A 23,206-nucleotide genomic window follows, 5' to 3' on the forward strand; every position below is an offset into this window, starting at 1 on the left:
CAAGAAGAAGACCGACGACTCCGGCATCTCCGGCGCCAAGACCCCGGAGCGCACTCCTTCACCGGCCAGATCTCCGCCTCGTTGATCCCGCACGCGCGACGCACGCCGCTCGCGCACCCGCGACGCACGCTGTCCGCGGGAGATCGTCGTCGAGCGCATCATCCGGGAAGGAAGCTCCGGCAACTGGCCACAGCTCACCAAGACTAATTACCATGAGTGGGCGCTTCGCATGCAACTGAAGATGGAAGCGCGCCACCTGTGGGACGCCGTCGTTGACGACGACGCGGAGTACGGCGACGACCGCAACGCCCTCGACGCGATCTGCAGCGGCGTTCCACCGGAGATGGTCCCCGTCCTGGTGGCCAAGAACACGGCCAAGGAGGCCTGGGAGGCCATCAAGACCTTCCGCATCGGCGACGATCGCGTGCGGAAAGCAACGGCGCAGAACCTCCGCGCCGAGTACGAGTCCATCGCCCTCCGCGACGGTGAGCCCATCGAGGACTTCGCCTTGCGCATGACTGGCATCGTGCAGCGCCTGGCGACGTTGGGCGATCCGGAGCCCGACGAGAAGGTGGTGGCCAAGTATCTGCGCGTCGTCCGCCCACGCTACAAGCAGTTGGTAATCTTGATTGAGACCCTTCTTGACATTTCACAACTGTCCATAGAGGAGGTCACAGGGAGATTGAAGGCCGACGACGACGTCGAGCCCTCTCCGCCGCAAACTGTGAGTGGAAAATTGCTCCTCACTGAAGAGCAATGGGTTGAGAAGTACAAGAAGAAGGACCGGGAGTCTGGCCGGGGCGGTTTCAGCTCCGGCAGTCGTGGCAAGTTCCGCGGCAGAGGCCGCGGCCGCGGCTCCGGCGGGTCAGGGAGCTCCGGCGGTTCCAGCTCTTCGCGTCCGCCGCCGGACGACCCCTGTCCGCGCTGTGGCAAAAGGGCCACTGGGCCCGCGACTGCTGCAGCAAGGAGGAGCCGGCCCAACAGGCCCATGTGGCCCAAGAAGAAGAGGCCACCCTGATGCTTGCCATCGGTGTGGCCCAGGAGGAGGACACCAGTTCCCCTCCGCCGTAGCCGCCGCGCTTCACCGTGACTCCGCCGCCTCCACCCGCGGCGCTCCTCGAGCTCCATCTCGTGGAGAAGAAGGTCCACGCCGAGTTCGACGATGCGGCGGACCGAGATCCAACGCGCTGGATTCTGGACACCGGCGCGTCCAATCACATGTCCGGACCCCGCGCCGCCTTCGCCGACCTCGACACCGGCGTCACAGGCTTCGTCCGATTCGGGGATGGCTCCATCGCTCGCATCGAGGGCACTGGCACGGTGCTCTTCCACTGCAAGAAAGGCGAGCACAGAGCGCTCGCCAACGTCTACTTCCTCCCTCGCCTCACCGCCAACATCATCTCCTTCGGCCAGCTCGACGAAGGCGGGTACCAGGTGCTGGTGGAGCACGGTGTGATGCGGGTTCGTGATGAAGACCGGTGCCTCCTCGCCAAGATCCCTCAGAGTCCAGGCCGGCTGTACAACCTCGACGTCACCATCGCGCGCCCGGTGTGCCTAGCGGCGCACATGGACGACGACGCCTAGAGGTGGCACCAGCGTTTCGGCCACATCCACTTCGCCGCGCTGCGCAAGATGGGGCACGAGGAGCTGGTGCGCGGGCTGCCCGTCATCGACCAGGTGCAGCAGGTCTGCGACGCCTGTCTCGCCGGCAAGCAGAGGAGGGCGCCTTTCCCTCAGAAGGCGCTCTGGCGTTCCACGGAGCCGCTGCAACTCCTTCATGGAGACATTTGTGGTCCCATCACACCTGCGACCCCGAGTGGTAACAAGTATTTCCTTCTACTTGTTGATGACTACTCACGCTTCATGTGGATCTCCCTGCTGCCATCCAAAGACGCCGCGGCCACCGCCATCAAGAACATTCAGGCCGTGGCGGAACGCAAGAGTGGCAAGAAGCTGCTGATGCTGTGCACTAATCGTGGCGAAGAGTTCACCGCCACCGACTTCACCAACTACTGCGCCCAACTCGGTGTTCGCAGGCAGCTCACGGCGCCGTACACGCCTCAATAGAATGGTGTCGTCAAGCGCCGCAACCAAACTGTGGTGGGCACGGCCAGGAGCATGATGAAGGCCAAGTCTCTCCCTGGTGTGTTCTAGGGGGAGGCGATGACAACGGCGGTTTACCTGCTGAACAGATCCTCCTGCAAGGCGATCGGCGGGCGCACCCCCTACGAGCTCTGGAACGAGCGCACGCCGTCGGTCTAGCACCTCAGGACGTTCGGCTGCATCGCCCACACGAAGGTGAACACTGAAAGGTCCTAATATGGCTAGAGGGGGGGTGAATAGCCTATTTAAAAATCTACAAATCAACTAGAGCAATTTGATTAGTATGACAAATAGCGTAATGCAAACTTGCTCTAGCTCTACAAGGGTTGCAAGCCACCTATCCAACAATTCTAGTTGCAATGATTACTTAGGCACACAACTTCCAATGTAATTACTCACTAAAAGCTCTCAATCTTGCTACTCTAAAGAGCTCAACTAGATGAATGTAAATAATAAAGCAAGCTCTCAATTCTAATTACACTAAAGAGCTTGTATCAACTAGTTTGCAAGAATGTAAATAAGTGAGTAGGGTGATTATACCGACGTGTAGGGGATGAACCAATCACAAGAAGAATATATAGCCAATCACCGGGAGAATGCCAAAGACAAGAGACAATCGATTTTCTCCCGAGGTTCACGTGCTTGCCAACACGCTACGTCCCCGTTGTGTCGACCAACACTTGGTGGTTCGGTGGCTAAGAGGTGTTTCACAAACCTCGTCCACACGATTGGACACCGCAAGAACCGACCCACAAGTGAGGTAACTCAATGACACGAGCAATTTACTAGAGTTACCTTTCGGCGCTCCGCCGGGGAAGGTACAACTCCCCTCACAATCACCGGAGATGGCCACGAACAATCACCAACTCGTGCCGATCCTCCACCGCTGCACCGAGCCGTCTAGGTGGTGGCAACCACCAAGAGTAACAAGCGAAATCCGCAGCGCAACACAAATACCAAGTGCCTCTAGATGCAATCACTCAAGCAATGCACTTGGATTCTCTCCCAATCTCACAAAGATGATGAATCAATGATGGAGATGAGTGGGAGGGCTTTGGCTAAGCTCACAAGGTTGCTATGTCAATGAAAATATGCAAGAGAGTGAGCTTGAGCCGGCCATGGGGCTTAAATAGAAGCCCCCACAAAATAGAGCCGTTGTACCCCTTCACTAGGCACACTGCGGGCTGACCGGACGCTTCGGTCAGACTTGACCGGACGCTGGCCCTCAGCGTCCGGTCACCCGATGGACGCCACGCATCACTAGCTTCAAACGCTATTCGTCAGATTTCAACGGCTACGAAGCTGACCGGACGCTCCGGCAAAACTGACCGGACACTGAAGCCCCAGCGTCCGGTCGTTTCCAGTAAGCTCCCTAAGGCATATTTTTTCGACCGGACGCGTCCGGTCCACCTTGACCGGACACAGACCAGTGTCCGGTGCAATACCCTAGGTACTGTGCAGACCCGTCAGTTTGACCGGACACAGCCTATTAGCGTCCGGTCGCTGAGTGACCCAGCGTCCGGTCAATGGACCGACGCGTGCACCCTCTGCTGCCACTAACCGGACGCACCGGTCCAGCCGAGGCCAGCGTCCGGTCACTTGCAGTGACCTCCAACTTTTCTGTCTAGGGCGCCGGTGGCACCGTCGGACTGTCCGCACTCCGCCGGTGGAGTTTCTTACCCTTGCACCTAAACTTCATCACCCTTGATCAAATGTGCCAACCACCAAGTGTATCACCTTGTGCACATGTGTTAGCGTATTTTCACAAACATTTTCAAGGATGTTAGCACTCCACTAGATCCTAAATGCATATGCAATGAATTAGAGCATCTAGTGGCACTTTGATAACCGCATTTCGATACGAGTTTCACTCCTCTTGATAGTACGGCTATCTATCCTAAATGTGATCACACTCACTAAGTGTCTTGATCACTAAAACAAAATGACTCCTACATTTTATACCTTTGCCTTGAGCCTTTTGTTTTTCTCTTTCTTCTTTTCCAAGATTAAGCATTTGACCATCACCATGCCATCACCATCGTCATGATCTTCACCATTGCTTCATCACTTGGTGTAGTGCTACCTATCTCATAATCATCTTGATAAACTAGGTTAGCACTTAGGGTTTCATCAATTAACCAAAACCAAACTAGAGCTTTCAATCTCCCCCTTTTTGGTAATTGATGACAACCCTTATACAAAGATATGAATTAAAGTTCATTTGAATCCATGTTGCTTGCCCAAGCATATTTACCATGTGTAAAGGATATGGACAAGTTTCATGAACTCCAAATGATAGCAATTGCTCCCCCTACATATGTGCTAAGAGTTTGGATTGAAGCTTTGCATATATGATTAGATAGGAAATATATGAGTCAATTTCTACCAAATGATGCTAAGGTATAAGAGATGTACCTTTGAAGCATGATACCAATCGGAGTGCACCAATATACCATCCTTAGCACCATTAGTAACTAGACATATACAAGAACTAGAATACCCCATGAGATCAACATTACATGCAAGGGTCTAGTTTCCATAGAATGAACATAAGTCTAGTTACTTAGCCTATGCATGCTAGTTTTTCATTTCAACATTCAAACCTACAACTAGCATACACCACACAAGCATAGATTTTTGAAATTAAAACTTATGCCATGCAAGCAAACATATGTAATGCTCATTCAAATGCACCATACAAGTTTATGAGCTTGCTCCCCCTATTTGTATGCTCAAAATTTGAATTAATCCCCTTCTTTTGTCATATATTATCTCTCCCCCTTTGTTTCACTATCTTTGTACACTATTTCTCCCCCTTTGTCATCAATGACCACAAAGGCTTAAAGTATAGATAGGGTAGGATTAATAGTGTCAATAATTTGCACAAAAGGTGGCCTCAAATTATAGATATGTTGGGGTGAGACCATGTGAAATGAGGATCATTTTCCTAATTTGTTCAATCTAGAGTACTTGCAAAAGTTATTTAACTCGGTTTGATCCAAGGACAAGCTTCTTCACACCTCCAAATAAGGGTTATCTTGTACCATGTTGAGTTAAACATTTATAGCTCATTTTCTAAATCAAACACTAGGTTTACAAGCCCACAATCATGTCATATGCTACCACTAGATCATTTTAAACATACAAGCAATAGTGGTACCATACAATCATCAAATTCATTTGATTTTCATGAATGAGCCTATTCAAGTGTAAAATGTGTCTAGATGCACTAATCATGTCCTTAGCAAAGATGTATGCCATGCCAATCAACTTTTACCTTGGATTGCTCGAAGGAGAGGCATGTCATATAAGTTGAAGGGGTGCATCAACACATATTGGAGAAGTCAAGTATGTTCAATTCATTCCTTAGCTTGCAAAACCTCTTCTCATCAAGTGGCTTGGTGAATATGTCGGCAAGTTGATCTTCGGTGCCCACACTCTCTATGCAAATATCCCATTTTTGTTGGTGATCTCTTATGAAGTGATGACGGACATCTATATGCTTTGTTCTTGAGTGTTGAACCAGGTTGTTGGTGAGCTTTATGGCACTTTCATTGTCACATAGCAATGGCACTTGCTTGAACTTGATTCCAAAGTCACTCAAGGTAGCCTTCATCCAAAGTAATTGAGCACAACAACTACCGGCCGAAATGTACTCCACTTCGGTGGTTGAAAGTGCTACACTATTTTGCTTCTTTGATGACCAAGATACAAGTGATCTTCCCAATAGTTGACATGTGCCCGATGTGCTCTTTCTCTCAACTTTGCATCCCGCATAATCGGAATCCGAATATCCAATCAACTCAAATCTTGCTCCTTTGGGATACCATAATCCAACATGTTGTGTGTGCTTCAAGTACCTCAATATTCTCTTTGTTGCCTTCAAATGACTTTCTCTTGGTGAGGCTTGAAATCTAGCACACATGCATACACTAAACATCACATCCGGTCTTGATGCGGTCACATAGAGTAGACTTCCAATCATAGACCGATACATCTTTTGATCCACCATGTTGCCATTAGCATCACTATCCAAGCTTCCACTTGTCCCCATTGGTGTACTAATAGCTTTACTCTCATCCATTTCAAACTTCTTGAGCATGTCCTTGATATACTTGCCTTGACTCACAAATGTTCTATTCTTCATTTGCTTGATTTGAAGACCAAGGAAGTAACTAAGTTCTCCAATCATAGACATCTCAAACTCACTTGCCATCATCTTGCCAAACTCCTCACAAAATTCTTGATTTGTTGATCCAAAGATGATATCATCAACATAGATTTGCATTACAAACAAGTCATTGCCAAGCTTCTTGGTGAAGAGAGTGGTGTCAACCTTTCCCATCTTGAATCCCTTAGAGAGTAGGAAATCCCTCAATCTCTCATACCATGCTCTAGGTGCTTGTTTCAATCCATACAAAGCCTTTCTCAACTTATAAACATGGTTGGGTTTCTTCTCATCTTCAAAACCAGGAGGTTGCTCTACATACACAAGCTCATTGATGTACCCATTTAGAAATGCACTTTTCATATCCATTTGGTATAACTTGATGTTGTGGGCACAAGCATAAGCTAGCAAGATCCTAATTGCTTCCAATCTTGCAACCGGGGCATATGTTTCTCCAAAGTCAAGACCTTCAACTTGAGTGTAACCTTGAGCCACTAATCTTGCTTTGTTCCTTATCACTATCCCATCTTGATCTTGCTTGTTCCGAAAGACCCACTTGGTTCCAATCACATTATGACCCTTAGGCCTCTCAACTAAATCCCATACTTGGTTTCTTGTGAAGTTGTTTAGCTCTTCATGCATAGCATTGATCCAATCAACATCCCTCAAAGCTTCATCTATCTTCTTAGGTTCAATGGATGACACAAATGAGAAATGCTCACAAAATGAAGCCAATCTTGATCTTGTTTGCACACCTCTTGAAATATCACCAATCCCAATGGATGATCTCTTGCAACATTGGTTGGTTGAAGCACTTGCACTTGATTGCTAGCATTTGATTGATCACTAGGTTGAGATGATGAACTAGCCATTTGTTGATCTTGCATATTGCCATCATTAGTGCTTGCTTGGATTTGATCATGAGAGCCACTAGCTTGCACATTTGAGTTAGAGAGCACTTGATGCTTGTCATCTTCCACATCAATCACCTCTCTAGGCCTTAACTCACCAATGTCCATGTTCTTCATTGCATTGACCAATTGAGTGCCTCTTACATCATCTAGATTCTCATCTTCCTCTTGGAAACCATTTGTTTCATCAAACTCCACATCATGAACCTCCTCAAGAATACCACTAGCCAAATTCCAAACTCTATAAGCCTTGCTAGTAGTAGAGTAGCCAAGCAAGAAACCTTCATCACATTTCTTTTCAAACTTGCTCAATCTAGTGCCTTTCTTCAATATATAGCATTTACAACCAAAAACCTGGAAGTATGCTATGTTGGGCTTTCTTCCATTCAATAGCTCATAAGGTGTCTTCTCCATCATGGGATGACAATAGAGTTGGTTGCTATAGTAGCAAGCCGTGTTGATTGCTTCGGCCCAAAATGAATGACTCATTGTACTCACTCAACATTGATCTTGCCATATCAATCAAGGTTCTATTCTTTCTTTCAACTAGCCCATTTGATTGAGGAGTATACTTGGCCGAGAATTGATGTCTAATTCCAAATTCATCACACAACTCATCAATTCTAGTGTTCTTGAATTCACTACCATTGTCACTTCTAACTTTCTTGATTGTTGTTTCAAACTCATTGTGAATGCCTTTGACAAATGATTTGAATGTTGCAAACACATCACTCTTGTCAACAAGAAAGAATACCCATGTGTATCTAGTGAAATCATCCGCAATCACAAATCCATATTTGTTTCCACCAATGCTAGTGTATGTGGTTGGTCCAAACAAGTCCATATGCATCAACTCAAATGCCTTAGATGTGCTCATCATGCTCTTCTTAGGATGTGTGTTACCAACTTGTTTTCCAGCTTGACATGCACTACATAGCTTATCCTTCTCAAATGTGACATCTTTCAAGCCTCTAACTAAGTCATGCTTAATCAACTTATTCAATTGTTTCATTCCAACATGACTAAGCCTTCTATGCCATAACCAACCCATGCTAGACTTAGTGATCAAACATGTTGATAATTGAGCTTCTCTAGCATTGAAATCAACTAAGTATAGATTCTCATATCTAAATCCTTTGAATATCAAGTTAGAGCCATCTACACTTATGATCTCTACATCATCCACACCAAATATGCACTTGAAACCAAGATCACACAGTTAAGCTACCGACAATAGGTTGAAGTTCAAGCTCTCTACTAGTAGCACATTGGAAATGCTCAAATCATTGGATATTGCAATCTTACCAAGCCCTTTGACCTTGCCTTTGCCATTGTCACCAAACGTGATACTATCAATCCCATTGCTCTTGCTTTCATTGATTGAATTGAACATTCTTGGATCACCGGTTATGTGTTGTGTGCACCCACTATCAAGCACCCAATGCCTTCCTCCGGCTTTATAATTTACCTACAAAAGAAGATCAATTTCTTTTAGGTACCCAAACTTGCTTGGGTCCTTGTAGGTTAGTCACCAAGGTCTTTGGTACCCAAATGGCCTTCTTCTTTGGGCCCACAATTGGTGTACCAATGAACTTAGCCTTCACACCATTGGCACCCTTATAAAGCATGTAACAAGAATCAAATTTAATTGAGGATATATTAGGTAGCTTGTTCTTGTTAGTCTTGCAATTTTGCTCTATATGCCCAACTTGCTTGCATCTATTGCAAAACCGACCATTGCCCTTCACAAAGCTAGCTTTGGGAGTGACAAAGGCCATCTTGCCTTTCTTGGGGGTATAGCCTAATCCCTCTTTGTTGAGAGAAAACCTTTGGCTACCCAAGCACTTTAGCAAGCGGGCATCTCCACCATAGGCATTGCCTAAGGCACGAGTGAGCTCATTCACCTCCTTCTTGAGGGTTTCATTTTCCACCATTAGTGATGTATCATTCATAGGTGGAGTGGTAATGGTTGTGCTACAAGAAGTGTTAGTGGGAGCAACAATAATGGGTTCATGAAAAGATTCATTAATAAGATCACATGTTAGTCCCACATCACATGTTACTATCACTTGCTCCTTCTTGACTTGCTCAATGAGAGAGGAGTGAGCCTTTTCAAGCTTAGAGTGAGCTTTGCCACGCTTCTCATGGGCTTCCATTAGCCTCTCATGAGTTGCATTGAGCTCATCAAGGGATTGCTCAAGAAATTTGACTTTCTTATTCAATTCCTTGCACTCCTTTCTCTTCATCTCAAAGCAAGTATGCACTTGCTCACACATGTCCATGAGCTCCTCCTTGGAGTACTCTTCATCATCATCATCACTCCTACAAGCATCACTTTCACATTCATCATCATCACTCACATCATATTTTACCTTGGTAGGTTTTGCCATGAGGCACGTTGATGGAGTGTCGAAGATGGAGGGCTTGTTGTTGATGGCGATGCTTGCTAGTGCTCTCTTGATAGATTTCTTGTCATCATCACTAGAGCTATCACTATCCGAAGAGCCATCACTATCCCATGTGACCACATAGCCTCCACCCTTCTTCTTCTTTTGGAAGGTCATTCTCTTCTCCTTCTTCTCCTTCTTTTCTTTCTTATCCTCCTTGTGCTTCTTCTTCTCATCCTCATTATTGTCACTATTGTATGGACAATTTGCTACTACATGATCGGGGCTTTTGCAATTATAGCATCTTCTCACATACTCTTTGTTCTTGGAGTGACCTCTTCTCTTTCTTGCGCCATAGCCCTTCTTCTTCATGAACTTGCCCATCTTGCACACAAAGAGAGCCATAGCTTCATCATCAATATCACTAAGATCATCATCACTTGATTCTTTCTTGGACTTGCCCTTGTTCTTTGATGATGATGAGCTAGCCTTGAATGTTATGCTTTTCTTCTTCTTGTCTTCTTCTTCCTTCTTGTCATCCTTGTCATCCCCCTCCCTTTCCACATGGTATGTCTCTTGTGTCATGACATCACCTAGTACTTGGTTGGGGGTAATATCCTTCAATCCTCCTCTTATGATTAGCAATCTTAACATCTCAAATCTTGGAGGTAGGCACATCAAGAACCGATGAGAGACGTCATCATCCTTGATCTTCTCTCCCAAAGCCTTCAAGTCATTGACAATTACTTGCAATCGATGGAACATCTCCGGAATGCTCTCATCTTCCTTCATCTTGAAGCTTGTCAATTTGTCCTTGAGGATATACAACTTGGCACTCTTCACCGCCGGTGTGCCCTCATATGTTTCCCCCAATCTTGTCCACACCTCATTTGCTCTTTCACAATCCTTGATTTGCTCAAACACTTTGGAATCAATGGCACTGTATATGGTGTTGAGGGCCATTGTGTTGCATTGCTTGTTGGTCTTATCTTGGTTGGTGGGATTATCAGGATCAATGATAGCATAATCATTTTTGGTCACTTCCCATACTTGATCATTGATTGAACCAAGATACATCCTCATCTTTCTCTTTCAATAATCATAGCATGTGACATCAAAGAACGGTGGTTTGCCCCCCACATGGTTGAACACAACTTGAGCCATAATTTGACACCGAGGTTGTTAAGCCTTCAATCAAACGGTGGCCATGGCTCTGATACCACTTGAAAGGTCCTAATATGGCTAGAGGGGGGGTGAATAGCCTATTTAAAAATCTACAAATCAACTAGAGCAATTTGATTAGTATGACAAATAGCGTAATGCAAACTTGCTCTAGCTCTACAAGGGTTGCAAGCCACCTATCCAACAATTCTAGTTGCAATGATTACTTAGGCACACAATTTCCAATGTAATTACTCACTAAAAGCTCTCAATCTTGCTACTCTAAAGAGCTCAACTAGATGAATGTAAATAATAAAGCAAGTTCTCAATTCTAATTACACTAAAGAGCTTGTATCAACTAGTTTGCAAGAATGTAAATAAGTGAGTAGGGTGATTATACCGATATGTAGGGGATGAACCAATCACAAGAAGAATATATAGCCAATCACCAGGAGAATGCCAAAGACAAGAGACAATCGATTTTCTCCCGAGGTTCACGTGCTTGCCAACACGCTACGTCCCCGTTGTGTCGACCAACACTTGGTGGTTCAGTGGCTAAGAGGTGTTTTACAAACCTCGTCCACACAATTGGACACCGCAAGAACCAACCCACAAGTGAGGTAACTCAATGACACAAGCAATTTACTAGAGTTACCTTTCGGCGCTCCGCCGGGGAAGGTACAACTCCCCTCACAATCACCGGAGATGGCCACGAACAATCACCAACTCGTGCTGATCCTCCACCGCTGCACCGAGCCATCTAGGTGGTGGCAACCACCAAGAGTAACAAGCAAAATCCGCAGCGCAACACAAATACCAAGTGCCTCTAGATGTAATCACTCTAGCAATGCACTTGGATTCTCTCCCAATCTCACAAAGATGATGAATCAATGATGGAGATGAGTGGGAGGGCTTTGGCTAAGCTCACAAGGTTGCTATGTCAATGAAAATGTGCAAGAGAGTGAGCTTGAGCCAGCCATGGGGCTTAAATAGAAGCCCCCACGAAATAGAGTCGTTGTAGCCCTTCACTGGGCACACTGCGGGCTGACCGGACGCTCCGGTCAGACTTGACCGGACGCTGGCCCTCAGCGTCCGGTCGCCCAATGGACGCCATGCATCACTAGCTTCAAATGATGTTCGTCATATTTCAACGGCTACGAAGCTGACCGGACGCTCCGGCAAAACTGATCGGACACTGAAGCCCCAGCGTTCGGTCGTTTCCAGTAAGCTCCCTGAGGCATATTTTTTTGACCGGACGCGTCTGGTCCACCTTGACTGGACACGGACCAGCGTCTGATGCAATACCCTAGGTACTATGTAGACCCGTCAGTTTGACCGGACGCAGCCTATCAGCGTCCGGTCGCTGAGTGACCCAGCGTCCGGTCAATAGACCGACGCGCACACCCTCTGCTGCCACTTACCGGACGCACCGGTCCAGCCGAGGCCAGCGTCCGGTCACTTGCAGTGACCTCCAACTTTTCTGTCTAGGGCGCCGGTGGCACCGTCGGACTGTCCGCAGTCCACCGGTGGAGTTTCTTACCCTTGCACCTAAACTTCATCACCCTTGATCAAATGTGCCAACCACCAAGTGTATCACCTTGTGCACATGTGTTAGCGTATTTTCACAAACATTTTCAAGGATGTTAGCACTCCACTAGATCCTAAATGCATATGCAATGAATTAGAGCATCTAGTGGCACTTTGATAACCGCATTTCGATACGAGTTTCACTCCTCTTGATAGTACGGCTATCTATCCTAAATGTGATCACACTCACTAAGTGTCTTGATCACTAAAACAAAATGGCTCCTACATTTTATATCTTTGCCTTGAGCCTTTTGTTTTTCTCTTTCTTCTTTTCCAAGATTAAGCATTTGACCATCACCATGCCATCACCATCGTCATGATCTTCACCATTGCTTCATCACTTGGAGTAGTGCTACCTATCTCATAATCATCTTGATAAACTAGGTTAGCACTTAGGGTTTCATCAACTAACCAAAACCAAACTAGAGCTTTCAAACACGCCGCACCAGAAGAAACTCAACGACCGCAGCCGCCGCATGGTGTTCGTTGGCTACGAGCCGGGGTCCAAGGCCTACCGGGTCTATGATCCCTCGACGCGACGTGTCCACATTAGCTGTGATGTCGTCTTCGACGAAGCAGCAGCATGGGCATGGTCTGCAGCGGATCCCGCCGAGCCGAACGACTTCACCGTCGAGGAGCTGGAACATCAAGAGCCCTCCGTGGTCACCACCACTAGAACAACTACGGTGATCTCCCCTACGTCAAGCCTGGTGTCACCGTCTCCATCGGGCGCGACCGCATCCCCAGCTCTAGGCGTGCCCATGGCTGACTCACTGGTGACACACGACGCTCCATCAGCATCCGGTTCCGCGGCACATCCTCAAGTGGAGTTCGCATCCCCACCAGGAGCTGAGATGGGGGACTACCTCGACGCTGATCATGATGATGACGCTCCTCTTCACTTCTGTCGCGTCGACAATGTACTCGGGGAAGCCCAGATGCCCGAGCTCGCTCACCGCGATCTGGAGGAGCGTCTGCTACTGGCGAGCGATGCCGAGCCAGCCTCTTTTGATGAAGCAATGCGCTACGAGTGCTGGCACCACACCATGCTCGACGAGATGACCTCCATCGAGGCCAGCGGCACATGGAGACTGGTGGAGCCGCTGGAGCGCACCAGGCCGATCGGCCTCAAGTGGGTGTTCAAGGCAAAGAAGGACGCCATCGGCATCATCACCAAGCACAAGGCCTGCCTCATCGCAAAGGGCTATGTGCAGCGGCAGGGCATTGACTTTGACGAGGTCTTTGCCCCCGTCGCGCGCCTGGAATCAGTTCGGCTCCTGCTCGCGCACGCCGCCTGTCAAGGATGGGCCATCCACCATATGGACATGAAGTCAGCGTTCCTGAACGGGGTGCTTCAGGAGGAGGTGTACGTCGAGCAGCCCCCCGGCTATGTCCTCCGTGGCCATGAGAACAAGGTGCTTCATCTCATCAAAGCACTCTACGGGCTACGTCAAGCTCCACGGGCGTGGTACGCCAAACTCGACAAGTCCCTCATCGGGCTCGAGTTGTGGAGGAGCGCCTCAGAACATGCCGTCTACCTACGTGGGGCTGGAGCTCGCCGACTGGTGGTCGGGGTCTATGTCGATGACCTAATCATCGCCGGCAGCAACCAAGTCGACATCGACACCTTCAAGGACCAGATGAAAGCTACACTCAAGATGAGCGACTTGGGGCTACTCCACTACTATCTTGGTCTGGAGGTGTCCCAGACTGAGGCCGGCATCACCATCTGCCAGAGCTCCTATGCAGCCAAGATCCTAGAGACAGCAGGCCTGGCGGGTTGCAACTCCAGCGCAACGCCAATGGAGCCTCGCCTAAAACTCAGCAAGGTGAGCTCGGCTCCAGCTATTGATCCTACCATGTATCGCAGTGTGGTGGGCTCCCTACGGTACTTGGTGAACACAAGACCTGACTTGGCGTACTCAGTGGGCTTCATCAGCCGGTTCATGGAGAACCCAACCACTGAGCATCTGGCGGCCATGAAGCGAGTACTGTGCTATGTCGCTGGTACCCTGCACTTCGGCTGCCACTACAAGAGGAAGAAGGATCCCCAGCTTGTCGGCTACAGCGACAGCAACTTGGCTGGGGACATTGACACGCGCAAGAGCACCTCAGGCACCCTCTTCTTTCTTGGCGACAACACCATCACCTGGCAGTCTTAGAAATAGAAGATTGTGGCACTGTCTTCGTGTGAGGCTGAGTACATTGCAGCGACGACAGGAGCATGCCAGGGAATATGGTTGGCGCGGCTGCTTGCCAAACTCAAGGGCGAGGAGGCCCGCGCCGTCACCTTGAAGATCGACAACGAGTCTGCCATCGCACTCAGCAAAAACCCTGTCTTCCATGATCGCAGTAAGCATATCGACATTCGTTACCATTTCATTCGTGAATGTGTTGAGGAGGACAGGGTGAGGCTCCAGTCTATTGGGACAACAGAGCAGCTGGCGGACATTCTTACTAAAGCTCTGGGGCATGAACACTTTTGTGAGATGCGCTCCAGAAATGGTGTTGTAGATGTACAACATATACACTAGGATTAGGAGGAGAATTTGTTAGTAATCCTAGAGTAATCTTTGGCATAGCATATCTATTTTTAGCACATGCATGCACACGAGGACCGCCTTGTGGTTACCGTGTGCGTAGGAAGTCATGGACGAGAATCGCTCGGCATGAACTCGAGCATGCAAGCCATGGCCGGCTGTTGCGGCGCATGGGGATGGACGTGCGCACTCTGCGTAATCGTGTGCATCGTGGCTTGCATCTCTCTGCTTTGTAATTCAATAAATAGCAATACAATCCTAGAAAACGCTGCGCCCTTGGCAGCACCAAACTCTCATGTTCATCGTTTGTTTCCTCGCTGCTGCTCGCATTCTCTCGCCGCCGTTCGGTTTCTGACAACAACCAACCGAGGAGAGCCGGCGTGCTACTAGTTGAGAGGGCTAGAATTAATGTTGGCGACGCCTTCAAAGACCGAACGCCAAGGAAAGAGGAGGCGGTTCCTCATGGTTTTTGAAAATTTTGGCTTTCCAAGGGGTTCACAATTGGCACCACATTAGCAAAAGATTTTTTGGCCGCAGTGCTTCGGGCAGCCGTCCAGGAAACCCGCTCCTCTTCTTGGAACGAACGAAACTCCATCTTCTAGCTCGGGCCGCCATTGCCCCAGAGGTGGAAGAAGAGGGAGAAAAGATCACAGGAGAATGATCGCAACTTGTGAATAAAGAAACCCACAGACTTGGATGAAACGAAGAATTTGAAGGTACGATCGCTAAGACACAAGACTTTGAAATGGGGGACAGAGCTGCCAATGGTGGCCTGAAGAATGAGACTAACAGAAACAGGGCAAAGCTTGAACTTGCAACGGCCGAAGGAGACCACAAGCGCAAACGAATCAGGGCCTAAATCCGGCCAAGAGATCGGCCGTTGCAAACTACTCCAAACATCCGATTGAACTTTCCGACCCGGATCAAACGAGAGCCCTGGGAGACATCCCCATGGAGGACAAACACAAGAATAAGGCGAGAGCGGAGCTCGAGAGCTCAAGGGTAGGACTCACCGAAAGCGCTAGGTCCCGGCCAAGGGCCCCATCCTTGGCAAAGGGATGGGCGACGGCCGCCAAACAAGCACTAGGCCATCAACACCGATAGCCGCTCAGCAAGGGCCCGCCTACCAGGCATGGACGCCACCCCCAGGCCCGAACATCAACAGAGGTCGTCGCCGTCAGGCTCCAGATCCGGCCTAACCAGCAGCAGGATGACGACGAGGGCCGGGCACGGAGGAGGGGCAGGGCTTAGAAGTGTTAAGTTTCGTAGGACTCAATCGAGTCAAAATCCTAGTAATCAAAGATCATAATACACGATCTACAAAGAGGCATAAAAGGGAGAAAAGGGATAGGTAGAGTGTGAAGTTGCAGACCATCGAAGGCCGTAGTGGTCGTAGCAGTCGGAGTGGTGGAAGCACCGGCCGCGGCCTCGTTCGTGGATGCCATCTGCGCGCCGGCAGCGACGTTCGGTGGAGAGAGGAGTCGGTGCAGTGGCGTCCTTGGCGGCGGCGTGTGCGTCGGGGTGGCGTTGCCGGCGTCGGTGGTGCTTCCCATCGCTGGCAGCGCCCCTTCTCAAGATTGGGTTAGGGTTAGGATGTCGGTGGGGTGAATGGCGGCGCGGTGAACCTCGTACTGCGAGCCCCGGCCCCCACCTTTCCTTTATAGCGCTGTGCGACGAGGGCCCACCAACCATGTAGGGTTGGGCGCCCCCAATTAGGGCGCGAGAACAAGGCCCAAAGGCCGTTGGGCCTAATGGCGTGGGAGATCAATTCAACATTCTCCCCCTTGATCTCTCATCACTTTCTTCGTTCTTTAATTCTTACTCAAAACTTTCGATTCATATTTTTCTTGCTTCCATCCTATTTCATCACAGATTAGTGCATAGAACTGTCCCATCGTCACAGCAATTATTGCCGTTAGACTAACAGCCACAATACACTTCTCTGTTTTGAAATGTAAACTTTCTTTGGGCCCTTCGTATGTTCAGGAATCATAGGCTTTCCCTTAAACCCATGCCGGCTACGTGTTCTCTGAACACGTTGGGTGGTAAGCCCTTTGTGAGTGGATCCGCGAGCATTTTCTCTATACTTATATGCTCAAGATTTATTATATGATCCCGAACTTTATCTTTCACAACATAGTACTTTATGTCAATGTGTTTGGCAGCACCACTGGACCTATTGTTGTGAGCGTACTGTACCGCTGGATTGTTATCACAATACAATCTCAGTGGTTCATTTATATTATCAATCACTTTCAATCCGGGTATGAATTTCTTCAGCCAATTCACCTGCCCTGTTGCCTCATAGCATGCTACAAACTCGGCATACATTGTCGAGGATGCAGTTACGGTTTGTTTGGAGCTTTTCCATGATATAGCCCCTCCTATGAGAGTAAATATATATCCTGACGTGGATTTTCTTTCTTCTCCCGCATAATCAGAATCTGAATACCCCTCTATCTGCAGGGAATCAGATCTTCTATACGTAAGCATAAGGCCTTTCGTACCCTGCAAATAACGCAGGACTTTCTTCACTAAATTCCAATGTTCAATTCCTAGATTCTTTTGATATCTGCCAAGTAACCCGATAACAAAAGCTAGGTCAGGGTGTGTACACACTTGAGCATATTGTAAACTTCCAACAGCTGAAGCATACGGTACCGCTTTCATTCGGTCAATTTCATATAGGTTCTTGGGACACTGATGTTCCCCAAATCTATCGCCCTTGACTATAGGAGCAGTTGAAGGACTGCACGCATGCATACTAAATTTCTTCAGGACCTTTTCTATATATGCCTTTTGCGATAATCCTAGAACCCCCTTTCTCCTGTCTCGGTGAATCTCTACTCCCAAAATGAATGAGGCCTCACCGAGATCTTTCATATCAAAGTTTGAGGACAAGAATTTCTTCGTTTCCATTAGTAGATTGATATCACTACTAGCAAGTAAGATATCATCCACATACAAAATTAGGAATATGTACTTTCCATTCTTGAACTTTGCATAAACGCAATTGTCCTCAACATTTTCTTTAAACCCAAAACCTTTTATCGTTCTATCAAACTTTAAATACCACTGTCTTGAAGCTTGCTTCAATCCGTAGATTGATTTCTTCAGGCGGTATCCCATATTTTCCTTTCCTTTTACGACAAAACCTTTCGGTTGTGCCATATAAACATTTTCTTCCAAATCCCCATTTAGGAAATCCGTCTTTACATCCATTTGATGTAACTCTAAATCATAGTGGGCTACAAGTGCCATTATAATTCTGAAGGAATCTTTACATGAAACTGGAGAAAACATCTCATTGTAATCAATCCCTTCTCTTTGCGTGAAGCCTTTCGCCACAAGTCGCGCTTTAAATCTTTCTATATTCCCTTGGGAGTCATATTTCGTTTTGTAGACCCATTTACAGCCTACTGTTTTGGCTCCTTTAGGAATATTTCTAAGTCCCAAACTTTATTGGTACTCATTGATTTCAATTCATCTTCCATGGCCTTAAGCCACTTTGATGAGTGATCGCTTCTTATGGCTTCTTCAAATGAGGTGGGATCATCCCCCATCTGAAATTCTTCTGTCTCATAAACTTCATAGTCATCAGTAATAGCTGATCTTCTTATTCTTTGAGACCTTCTAGGTGCCTCTGGCACTTGTTCCACATTGGGCTATTGCTGTTCTTCCTCATGTGCGACATTTGGTTCTATAGGTTCCTCAAGGACAGGTTCATCAAGGATAGGTTCCTCATGTTCATTTATTGTCGCCATGGGAGAACTTGCAACAGGAGTTGGCACTATAGTGTCCTGCACTATCGGTGCAACAGCAGCAGGTAGCGTGAAGAATGGTTCTTCAACCATCGGAGTGGGTACATGTACCCGCTTCTCCTGTAGGCTGATTTCTCGTGCTACCATGCTCCCCCTGATCATGTTATCCACCAAGAACACAGCGTGTCTTGTTTCTACAATCTTCGTATGTCTGTCAGGACAATAGAAGCGATATCCTTTCGATTTTTTTGGATAGCCAATAAAATGGCAACTGACTGTCTTGGAGTCTAACTTTCCTATGTTTGGGTTAAACACTTTTGCCTCAGCCGGACAGCCCCACACACGCAAATGGTTAAGTGAGGGTTCCCTTCCTGTCCATAATTCATACGGTGTTTTAGGCACCGATTTACTTGGTACTCGATTAAGTATGTGAATGACGGTTTTCAGTGCCTCCATCCATAAACTAATCGGTAATGTGGAGTAACTCATCATGCTTCTTACCATATCCATTAAGGTACGGTTACGTCTTTCAGCCACTCCATTCTGCTGAGGCTCCCCCAGTGTGGAGTACTGAGCAACTATGTCATTTTCCTGTAGGAACTTTGCAAACGGTCCAGGAATTTGGCCATATGGGGTATGTCGCCCATAGTACTCTCCACCTCGGTCTGATCGTACTATCTTGATTTTCTTATTGTGCTGATTTTCAACTTCAGCTTTAAATATTTTGAATTTATCCAATGCTTCCGATCTTTCTCTAATTGGATAAATATTGCCATAACGAGAGTAGTCGTCTGTGAATGTTATAAATGAATCATAACCATCCACACTTTTCACAGGAAAAGGACCACATATGTCTATGTGGATTATTTCTAAAATTCCTGTGCTTCATTTGGCATCTTTCTTAATTTTCTTGACATACTTTCCTTTGATGCAATCAATACATTGTTCTAAATCTGAAAATTCTAAGTGCGGGAGAATTGATTCCTTAACCAATTGTTCTATTCCCCCCCTCGAAATATGGCCCAAGCGACAATGCCATAATTTTGAAGAGACATTATCAATTCTCTTCCGCTTCTTAGTTACATTCGTAGATGGGGAATCATTCACATTCTCATCGCATACATTGTTCGCATTCTCAGCAAGAGATAATAAATAAAGCTTGTCTTGTCGGAAGGCAAGACCAACACATTTATTATCAACCAGTATCTTACACTTGCCACCACCAAAGTGGCAATCAATTCCATCATCATCAAGTTTCGAAACGCTTATCAAATTTCTACGCAAAGAGGGAACATAAAGTACTTCTTTAAGTCTAAGTACAAAACCATTATTGAATTCTAAAGAAAAAACTCCAATGGCTTCAACATTGGCTTGCACTCCATTTGCAACTTTAATCGTTCTTTCTCCTCTTTGCAAGGTTCTCGTCCCACTTAACCCCTGTAAGGAATTTGCAACATGAGTAGCTGCACCTGAATCAACCCACCAAGTGGATTTATCATAACATAAATACAGGGATTCATCTACAAATGTAATAAATTCATCACTTTTCTTTAGCAGAGATTTCAGGAAGTCTGGACAATCCCTCTTGTAGTGTCCCTTCTTGAAGCAGTGCTTGCACTGATCTTTTTTAGCTCCACCATATTGCTGATTCTCAGAATCCTAGAGTTTCTTTCCCTGTGAATTGGAGGAAGAGGCATTATCCCACTTAGGTTTCCCTTGTGGTTTAGAATTCTTGCCATTAAAGTTCTTTCTTTTGTTATCCTTCACAAAATGAGCGGATTCACCCTGTGAGGACTTTATCCTCTCCTCTTCTTGAGCACACATTGAGATGAGTCTTTCTATGCCCCATCTTTCAGGCTGTATATTGTAATTCACAATGAAGGTGTCATATTCTTTTGGCAAAGAAGCAAAAATCAAATGAATCAGGAAATCCTCCTCCTTCAAATTCATTTCCTTTAGCTTAGATGCCATAGTGTTCATCTTCAAAATGTGCTCTCTTATGCTACCACCAGTGAATTTCTCATTCACAAGCTTCTTAATCAACGAACTTGCTGTGGCCTTGGTAGACCCAGTAAACTGACTCTTGATTTTCTCAAGATATTCTGTGGTAGTAGCACATTCAGGGATTGAGCCCCTTATCTGTTCTTCTATGGTGGCCTTGGCCACCAACAGGCACTTGCGGTTGGAGAGAGTCCATTGCCTATGTTCAAGGTCATATTTCATTCTTATTTCAGCATGATCACGCTTTCGAGCAGCGAAATCTGCGTCAGATTCATTTTCACATCTCACTGGGTCCTCTGGCTCAGTAGGACACGGTGAGGTGATGGCAAAATCGACCTCTCCCAACGCAAGTTCCAATTCATACTTCTCCCGCCACACACGGTGATTGGTCCCATTGAGTGTCGGGATGTTGGCAATGTTCACAATGCATTTGCCTCCTGAAACCACACCAGAGTAAGTAAGAAACATTTATATATAAAATTTCATGCTTTAACTCAACGTTGGTCAAATTAAAACTTATAATTCATCCATGCAAAACATTTTACATCACCGTTGGGCAGAAGTAAAATTAATGCACAATTTCTCATAGATCAAAATTATAATATTGTTACTAACAACGTTGGTCAGAAAATAACAACATCATAATCTCATCAAAATTATCAGAAATTCATCACTTCTCATAAAATTAAATTATCCCGTTGGTTCAAATTTAATCAAAGAGAACAATAATTATCATGCACAACGGAAACATTAATAATCTTTTCATATTATTATTTTTCCAGAAGCACTAAGTACTTTACTATTTTCTGGCAAAATATCGTTGGATAAAATTTGCACAGAAAAAGTTGTATCAAAATCATTCAAATTCATCAAAAAATATGCATTAAAATTGCTCCCGGAAAATAATAACATTTTTTTCTTTTCACTTCAGCCCAGCGCGGCCCAGGACGGCAAAAACCGGCTCGGCCCAGTCCTCCGCGCGCGTGTAGGCCGCACCCAGGCCGCAACCTGGGCCTGGGCCGGCAAAGTCGCGCTGCCGCGCGTGCCCGCCTGGGCCAGCCGGCGGTCCAATCGCGCTCCACCATCGGATCGGATCGGACTGCCGAGCATTCGTTTCGGCCGGATAAAAACTCCGACGCCGCGCGGGTGCCTGAAACCCTAGGTCATTCGGCCGCTGCTTCTCTCTCTCTTCTTCGCCGCTCTCTCCTCTCTCTACCTCATCTCTTCTCAGCGCAACAGCGACCGACAGCGACGACGGCGAGCGAGCGTGCAGTGGGGTGACCATAGCGCCGTCGCCGGCCCCCTCGCCGGCGCGCGTGCTCCCCAACGGGTGAGCACGCCGCCGTCGAGCGGCCTGGCCGCGGCGCTTCCTTGGCCGAGCCCGGCGAGCCAGCTCCCCGGCTCGGCTTCTTCTCCCGCGTCGGCGAAGGGACATCCCGACGCACGGCGAGGTAGACCTTCTTCTCCCTTCGGATTCGTTTTCTATCTTCTTTCTTTTCTTTTTACTCGTTCACCCGAAAAGGGGATCTAGGGTTAGGGTTCGGTTGAACCCGATTCATGTTTTTTTTTGTTTGATTCGAGTTCTCCAAGATTGTCCCCTTTCCCCTCTTCGGATTTGGGTCTGCTTTTCTCTTCTCCGAACAAGGATTTAGATCTAGGGTTCGGAATCCGACCCTCCCCTTTTCCCCTTCTCTGATTTGATGTGGGGAATTAGGGTTAGGTCTTAGGGTTCGGCTTCGTGAGCCGAGGGCCCTATCTCTTCTCTGATCCGAATGGATCTGTTCTCTTTTCTTCTTTTACCCGGTTAGGGATACACAGAGGCACCTGGCTCTGATGCCATTGTTAAGTTTCATAGGACTCAATCGAGTCAAAATCCCAGTAATCAAAGATCCTAATACATGATCTACAAAGAGGCATAAAAGGGAGAAAAGGGATAGGTAGAGTGTGAAGTCGCAAACCATCGAAGGCCGTAGTGGTCGCAGCAGTCGGAGTGGTGGAAGCGCCGGCCGCGGCCTCGTTCGTGGATGCCATCTGCGCGCCGGCAGCGATGTTCGGTGGAGAGAGGAGTCGGTGCAGTGGCGTCCTTGGCGGCGGCGTGTGCGTCGGGGTGGCGTTGCCGGCGTCGGTGGTGCTTCCCATCGCTGGCAGCGCCCCTTCTCAAGATCGGGTTAGGGTTAGGATGTCGGTGGGGTGAATGGCGGCGCGGTGAACCTCGTACTGCGAGCCCCGGTCCCCACCTTTCCTTTATAGCGCTGTGCGACGGGGGCCCACCAACCATGTAGGGTTGGGCGCCCCCGATCTGGGCGCGAGAACAAGGCCCAAAGACCGTTGGGCCTAATGGCGTGGGAGATCAATCCAACAAGAAGAGCTTCGTCCGCACTTCCAAACCCACGGACGGAACAACCGCCGGCGAAGACTGAGGAGTGATCGGCGTGGTCAGAAGGACCAACGGCGATGGCTGGGGTGGACGCCGGGGCCGGAGTGGCCACCGGCGGGAGGGAGCAGAGGGCTCAGCGGGAGCACGAGAAGAGGGAAGCCCAGGTGCCCACTCGGAGCTTAGTTTCCTCGGAATGAGGTCGCGGCCCTA

The 23,206-nt window shown here is 47.7% G+C and overlaps 1 protein-coding gene across 1 annotated transcript; it reads left to right on the plus strand.

Annotated features, from left to right (window-relative positions):
- The first annotated feature begins 241 nt into the window (after nucleotides 1-241).
- LOC136510255 (uncharacterized) lies at nucleotides 242-1,018 on the plus strand. The gene has a single exon (XM_066504771.1). It carries the CDS (start codon nucleotides 242-244, stop codon nucleotides 1,016-1,018), a length of 777 nt encoding a protein of 258 aa, XP_066360868.1.
- The last annotated feature ends 22,188 nt before the right edge of the window (nucleotides 1,019-23,206 follow it).

Source organism: Miscanthus floridulus, chromosome 16 (genome assembly GCF_019320115.1).
Source record: "Miscanthus floridulus cultivar M001 chromosome 16, ASM1932011v1, whole genome shotgun sequence".
Lineage (NCBI taxonomy): Eukaryota > Viridiplantae > Streptophyta > Magnoliopsida > Poales > Poaceae > Miscanthus > Miscanthus floridulus.

What these genes read in the sequence shown, in the direction of transcription:
- LOC136510255 (XM_066504771.1), top strand. Translation starts at nt 242, where the DNA reads ATGGAAGCGCGCCACCTGTGGGACGCCGTCGTTGACGACGACGCGGAG.